We start from the raw sequence: 7525 nt of genomic DNA on the forward strand, positions 1-7525 counted from the left end.
AAGGCTAACCACTTCCTAAATGTTTCCTCCTTGATTGATATCTTTCCATCAAAATGTCCCCAGAGCTGCAAGTTTTCCTTCCTTACTTAACGATTGTCACAAGAATCTTAACATAAGGAATTATGACATTGTAAGCTATGACGTGTACTTTACAATCATGTGTCATGCTGATGTGTTCATTTGTCTGGAAGCCTTGTGTGCACAAAGCTTTGTGCCATGTGTATTGTAGCTGTGGCCAATGTGCTCATTGTAGCTGGGAGCGATGCCTTATTAAGGCTCCTTGGGGATTCACTATTAGCTATGCATGAAGGGACAGGTAGACATGCTCCAATAACGTCCCGCTAGCTCAAAGCAACACACTAATTCTGTTTCACCTCAATCAACACACTGTTCCAAACATCCTCATAACACAGCAGTACACAAAGACCTACTGTATCCCCCAATGAAGTGTGGAAGCTCACTATTTCTGACAGGAAAAATAATCAATGTAACACATGTACCACTTAAATGCTGATGTAAATGTGTTTAATATTTCTGGGGGTTTTTTTGGGTTTTTTTTATAGAGTAACACGAAGCTAGAAATGGCCGCTACAGCTGAATTTCACAGCAATTTTTAGCTATTTGTTTTTAAGATGTTGTTCTCATGTTGGTTCATTATCCATCTCTGACATTTAAAAACCATACACAAACAAACAAAGAAAAAAATCTAATGCTAACATGCTCAAAATAGCATGCTAACCTTTGCTAATGAGCACTAAAAATCAGTGGATACTAATGGGCGCATCATTTGCAGGAATTCAGTCACAGACCAACATATCCCACAGATTACAGTTTTGACCTGCCAGATGAAACACTGATTGTCATATATTTCTGGCAGGGCCACTAAAACATTTTTTTCTATGTGAAGTAATTTATATTTCACAGTGTGGCTCTTTGCCATTCTCCACACGTGCTCCCAGAAATCACAGAACAGAGCAGTCCAAAATGACAACAGACATAATATTAAGTCTGACATAGGATGAAAGGAGGAGCTGGGGTGGGTTGCTAAGTGACTTGCAGGAGTGCAGCAACTGTAACAAGGACAAAGCATCTTAAACAGAATGTTCTATGCAGATTTGCCAGTGTATGTAAAAGGGAGATGAGCCATGAGCCAAAGTGGGCTGGCTTTAGATCAGCTGTTATCAGAGGATGCACCAGACTGCTGACTGAGTTTGACTTCCTGGCCTGTGCTTGTGCCAACTTTCATGGCAATCCAAGTTGTTGAGAAACCTCTAAAGAAGAAGTCAAGAGGATTACCACACTGTTTGGGGTTCTTCTAGGAATCCTGAATGACTTTCACAATTTTGTGCCAAACGATCTACTAAGAGCATAACTGTAAGTCCAACATTGCAGCATATGAATCAGTTTGCTGGTGTGGCTAAAAATGTTCAAAAGGAAGAAACACTAGAGTGAAAATAGCATCAGACAACTAGAAAAAGTTTGTTTTTTTTTATTCTGTGGTTCAAATGTCTAAATCCTTTGCACCTGATCTTAGAAAATTCACAGACGGGTCATTTTTAACAGCGTAGGAGTATCTGAGGGATTTTTTTCTTTAACATCCACATGTCGAGCTGACCTCCAAAATTGGAACCATCTCGGGGGAAGTCTTCCATTCACCCACTGAGCCCTTCTGGGTTCACTGGCTAATGGGTGTTATTTTCCTCAGAATGGATTAGCTGACTAAGCCACCATGTGACTGTGCAGGGCTGTTTAGTGGATTTAGGCCCACCGTTCAGTGATGGCACACTCGAAGAAATTTCCAAAGACCTTCTGCTGTCAAGAGATCTGCTGTAGGGTTACATAAAAGTGGCTGTATGTGATGCTGACAGATCTACATTGATATCACTATGTAGGTGTAGTTAAGTTACTATGAAAATCACTGTCCCTGCATCTATGATCATAGCCTGTTTACTGAAGGCGCCTTTTTATTTGGAATGGATGAGTTTGGTAGCTGGGTAGGGTGCCACTGTGGTTTGCCTTAGATGGCCTGCTCTCTCTGAGCATCAGCTCCAGCTAAGCATCTTTCTGGTTCAGAAGCTAGTGCCGCCTCACGCAAAACCACCATGTGATCTTCCGCCGCATGGAGCGACTGATCGATCCAGTCCATACTGCCGGACATGTGACAGGCGTTGCGGGTGACCAGGACCAGGTGGCTGACTGAAAGGAGGAGAGCAGTGGCCCTGAGAATGAATGAAACAAACAGATCAACTAGCTGCTGAAGGATGAAAGCATTTATATATTTCCAAAACAACAGCTGTACATTGGGCTGACAAAGCATAAAAGTTCAATAGCACATGAAGGATTGCATTAAGTTTGAATCCAATTTAAGTCATGAAAGATCTGAAAGTTATGAAAAACACCTATCGTTGAGTTCTGTTTTCCTGGTGATATCAATTTGCTGTGACACTTGAGCATTTGCATCTCAACTTCTAGAATCTCTTTTGATATCTCCAAAACGATTACAGATAAGTCATGTGGTCACTCCCTTATGGCATCTTCAGGCACCTAATCAATCAGTGAAGCTGCATTAGGCTATCAAGGTCATGCCTCTCTGGGAAAACAGATGCAATTACCTGGCGTCCAGCAGGATTGGATCCAGAGGAGGGTACATGGATCTGACTACGTCATCCACCCTGTGAAACGCGCATTGAGAAAGATGGTTGGTCTGTGTTGGTAATGCAATATTATAGTTATAAAGAGTGGTATCTATTATGTTACCTTGGGCTGATGCGCTTGGCCACAGTGATAATATCACTCAAGCTGGCTGGTGCTTTAACCTTTGCCCCTGAGCCCATTGTCATTGCAACCAGCTTTTCAGTCAAAGTGTGGCAGATCTGTAGGTGGAAGTAATTGTAACAGTAGCAGTCAGTCAAGTTAATAACATCTAGCAAATAAAGTACAGCAACAGTGGTATAATAAAATTACTGTAAATGTCATTAAATCTCAATATCTAACTTTTTTGTGTTTGCTAATGCTTATTAAACACCTTGCTATACTGCTGAAACTAAACCAAAACTGACTGAGAAGGTAATAATGCTAAAGCAGTATTACCTTCAGGATAGAGATGCAGTGGGACACCAAACCACTGTTGGAGGGGGAAAAAAAAACTCGAGTAATTATTTGCCATCATTGACAGAAAAACAACAGATGCACACAAACTCTAAACTTATGTAATTCCACAATGTCACCCAGAAGACATACGAGGCATCCTCTATCCAGTCCTCATTCTCCAAGATGGCTTCAATATGAGGGTTAGTGATGACCACATCATCCAGCTCCAGCTCTGATGGTTCGCTCTGGGTCTCCATGGCTCCAATCAGATCCACTGTGGGTCTGTGAAACGACACACAACGAAGAGGAAGCTGAATATAGACTCATTATAGCCGAGGATAACTGCAAATTGGGGATTATTTGAGAAAACAAAAACAAGTATTTGTTAATATGTGTTGCAATTGATCAAAACGATCCCTGTTATTTATTTTTAAACCAAACGATGACTAAATGTTGAACAGACACAAACCATGTGACTTCAAAGAAAGTCTTCTCATGCTGTTAATCATATTTAATCTTATTACAGTGATTAAAATTAAATCAATTTATGCATTTTAATCATATTAAATTAATTTGTTATTCAGGCAAAATTATATTCTACAAGCCTGAATTATTATTATTTCCACTCACCAGACATTAAATTAGGTACACTTGTTCAACTGCTTGTTAGTGGGAATATCTAATCAGCCAATTACATGGCAGCAAGTCATTGGATTTAAAGATGTAACCATGGTCAAGGTGACCTGCTGAAGTTCAAACTGTGCATCAGAATGGGGAAGAAAGGTGATTTAAGTTACTTTGAATGTGGCGTGATTGTTGGTGCCAGACAGGCTGATCTGAGTATTTCAGAAATTGCTGATCTACTGGGAGGACAACCATCTTTAGGGTTCACCAAGAATGGACCAACAAGGAGAAAATACCCAGTGAGCATCAGTTCTCTGGGAGAAAATGCCTTGTTGATGCCAGAGGTCAGAGCAGAATGGCCAGACTGCGTTAAGGTGATAGGAATAAACTCAAATAACCACTCGTTACAACCAAAATGTTACAAAACATGTTGAACCTTGAAGCAGATGGGCTACAGCAGCAGAAGACCACGCTGGGTGCCATTCTGTTAGCTAAGAACAGGAAACTGAGGCTACAATTTGCATAGGCTCACCAAACCTGGAGAATAGCAGATTGGGGAAAGAAAATGTTGCCTGGTCTGATGAATCTCAAGTTCTGCTGCAACATTCAGATAGTAGAGTCAGAATTTGGCGTAGGCAAAATGAAAGCCTGGATCCATCCTGCCTTGTATAAACAGTTCAGGATGGTGATGGTGGTGTAATGGCATGTGGGATATTTCCTTGGCACATTTTGGGCCTCTTGGTACCAACTGAGCATTGTTTAAATGGCACAGCCTGGCAGACAGGGTATTGTTGCTGACTATGCCCATCCCTTTAGGACCACCGTGTACAATCTCCTGATGGCTGCTTCGAGCAGGATAACACAAAAATGCCAGTTGAGTGTATAAAGTCAGTACAAATAATATTACAGACATTTCTGTAACTTCAAAAAACTTAAATTGAGGTAGAAGTTTTGTGACCCTGAAGTAAACTGGATGAAACTCATGTCTTATAGATTTAGAGGCTTTGTGCTGATTCACTGACTTGGAGTCGAAGTGGTGTAGCAAGTCGTGCGGGTGGCAGTAGCGGTGTCTACACACCACCACCAGGGCGATGAAGGAGGCCAGGAAAATGGTGGCCAATACCCCGATTGCCACAATCACCACTGTCTCCATGGCGACTCTGGCTCCCAAAGTGGCTGTAGACGGCAACTCGTCGAGGGGGGAAAAGCGTCCAAGCTCGATTACAGATGGGCGCTCATCTGTTGTGGAGAGAATAATTGGTAGGTTCAGTGTGATTGGGTGAAAACACAGAAGAGAGACATTATCACCTTCACAACACTTCTGGATATTTTTCTCACAAATGTCATTTTTGTTGAGCTACAATTTAGGCCTGCCAGAGAGGAGAATACAATAAATGTTTTGTCTTTCTAAATGTGGCACTACCCACAATGCACACAGAAAAGAGAACCTTATCTAAGCACACAAAGTGCACTTGCCCTTTTGTTTTGCACTTCATACAGTATTTAGCATAATGGGAACAGACTGTTCAATGTACAGAGTCTTATTCCAACACTGGGTAAACATCTTCAGTAACAAGTCACAAAGTCAACAGCTTAGAATACTGCGTGGGAAAATCCTGTCAAGACTCACTCTGATTAATGGTGTCATCAGTATGTATACAGACACGCTGCTAAGCCCACAGTAAAAGAATAAAAAACAAGTTTAAGTAATAAATAAAAGAAACTCCCAAATTCAGACTTCTACGGTCTGTTTTCAGTCCTGCTTGAAGGGGTATTTAATTTAAATGACATTTAGCCTAACAAATCATACAGTATACACGCTCTCTGCCCAGTCTAGCCACTCATTAACTTTCCCTGCCATACCTGGCCACTAATATGTGTACCAACTCTCTGTATAGCAGCTGTCACCAGATAATAATGCAGGTCTCCAGGTGCGGTACAATTGACTTGTTTTTGGTAAGTTCAGTTACAAAGTAACAACTTAGTTTTGTAAATGTTACAGGCACATTTTACTGGGTAGGGCTGCTGAACTTTCAACATTACAACATTGTGAACCTGCATATTTTACCAGATGATTATGTGAGGCATGGAATGCTGTAATTCTTTAATCAGATTAAATCATGTTACACTCACCGTGTCATGCAGGGCTTTCTACTGCCTGAGAGCTTTTCTGACTCTTTGTCTTTTCACAGGCCAGTGGTTTCTGAAAATCAGTAAAGCCTTGAGCTAAAAGAGAAACAGAGGTAAAAAGATTGATTTGAGGTATTTTGGGGTAAGGAAAATCTCCACAGAGTCACTCCCAGATTCCTTAGTACAGTCTGTGTTAATAAGAGCAGCACCGCAGCATTTCACGAAACTTCAGTGCAAATACCTGACAGCTATAGTAACTAATTACATTTCAGAAGTCAGGCAAAACCATAAATATGCCTGCAAGCAAAAACTGTACTCAAAATAGTTCTCTATAACAAGTCAATAACATTTTTTTCATCTTAAGTAAAACTGAGAGGGAAGAACTTCTGCAGTTCAATTGTTTGCAGCTTCCTCAGAGGAAGAAAGAAGAGCAGCAAAACTAAAAACAACCCAATTAAAAACTAACTGGTGATAATATTATAAATACACATATAGGTTATCTAAACCGATACATACATATTACAAGGACTTCATTAGAGCAACAATATAACCAAATATCAACCCCTACAGTTGAGGGTTTGGGTCCCCCTTTCATATTCATCAATTTTTTCTTGAGCAACAGATCAATGAAAACACACCCCTGCACGCGCTCTCAGTTAAACAAACAACAGTAAAGTTTTTCCACGCTGATGTGTTTCAAAAATAGAAACATCGATTTTCTAAGTTGACCTAAATTCGGCGAAAACTTAGTTAACACTTCAAAGGTCACGATTTAAAAACTAGACCACTTTTTGATGAAAAAGAAGCCGGCAAATTCTCTTTTCCCGGTGACTTACCTGGACATTTTTTTGTCCTTTTAGTCTATTCCTGTGAGGAGACAAAACAGTTTACAGTCCGCCACCGGGAGCGCGGAGACGGCACCGACATCTCCAGACCTGGGGCGTGACCGCGCAGGAAAGCAGCCCATGAGCAGCCACTTGAAAGAGCAGAGCAGGAGCTGTCGGTGAGTGACTGACGAGCAAAACTTTTTTCTTTTTCCCAGCGCGCGCCCGGCAGAGTTACTTTACTCTCGCGCGCACCCGGAAGATTTGAACTTGTGTGCGCGTGCAGCGCGCTCTTGCTGGGGTGTTAAGCTGGGAAAATCTGCAGCAGGTACAGCAAATATGGCACACGCGTCTGTATAGTTAACACTGGGTGGCGTACCCTCACTGCTCATTACCTGTGCGAAGGTAAAGGGCCACGGCTGTCAGCTCCTGTGCTGAAGTTGCTGCAGCTTAATTAGCAAACTATCTGCGTACACAAGCGGAAGGTAATGAAGTACATTTACTCAAGCACTGTTTGCATACTTATCGTCCAAGTGTGTTGCGTGGTTTTCTTTAAAAATTGTGCACTAAAAGGCAGGAAAATATTTGTACTCCACCACATTTAGTATATTAAGTTAATAGTAAGGTATAAATTATTGTACTGTACAAAACTCTTGAGCCATCCTCATTTCTCTATATTTTGCTTCCAAGGAGCCAGACTGTCTCGTATGTTTTAAAGTGATCTTGACCAATAGTTCTCCAGGTTTTCCAAAAGTATTTCAAAATTTTTCTTTGGACTTTGGCTGCTTTTACACTCATTTTCAGTCCAGTCCTTGTACCCGACCATTTTAAGAGGAAAGCTTTGTTTTATTTGTTAA

At 41.1% G+C, this 7525-nt stretch overlaps 1 protein-coding gene across 1 annotated transcript; it reads right to left on the reverse strand.

Annotated features, from left to right (window-relative positions):
• Positions 1 to 551: 551 nt before the first annotated feature.
• On the reverse strand, positions 552 to 6836 carry tmem98 (transmembrane protein 98). The gene is made up of 8 exons (XM_030735783.1): positions 6681 to 6836; positions 5848 to 5940; positions 4737 to 4953; positions 3241 to 3372; positions 3091 to 3124; positions 2758 to 2873; positions 2613 to 2672; positions 552 to 2219 (listed from the first exon to the last, which is right to left on the reverse strand). Exons 3-8 carry the CDS (start codon positions 4865 to 4867, stop codon positions 2018 to 2020), a joined length of 675 nt encoding a protein of 224 aa, XP_030591643.1. The 5' UTR covers positions 4868 to 4953; positions 5848 to 5940; positions 6681 to 6836; the 3' UTR covers positions 552 to 2017.
• Between the last annotated feature and the right edge of the window lie 689 nt (positions 6837 to 7525).

The sequence above is a fragment of the Archocentrus centrarchus genome, chromosome 8, assembly GCF_007364275.1.
Source record: "Archocentrus centrarchus isolate MPI-CPG fArcCen1 chromosome 8, fArcCen1, whole genome shotgun sequence".
In the NCBI taxonomy this organism is placed as follows: Eukaryota; Metazoa; Chordata; class Actinopteri; order Cichliformes; family Cichlidae; genus Archocentrus; species Archocentrus centrarchus.

Excerpts from the sequence above, each read along its gene's own strand:
- tmem98 (XM_030735783.1), bottom strand. The coding sequence starts at position 4,867 with ATGGAGACAGTGGTGATTGTGGCAATCGGGGTATTGGCCACCATTTTC. Across the intron at positions 2,874-3,090 it reads ACTGCATCTCTATCCTGAAG|ATCTGCCACACTTTGACTGA; the intron begins GTAATACTGCTT and ends TTCCACCTACAG. Across the intron at positions 2,673-2,757 it reads GCCAAGCGCATCAGCCCAAG|GGTGGATGACGTAGTCAGAT; the intron begins GTAACATAATAG and ends CGCGTTTCACAG.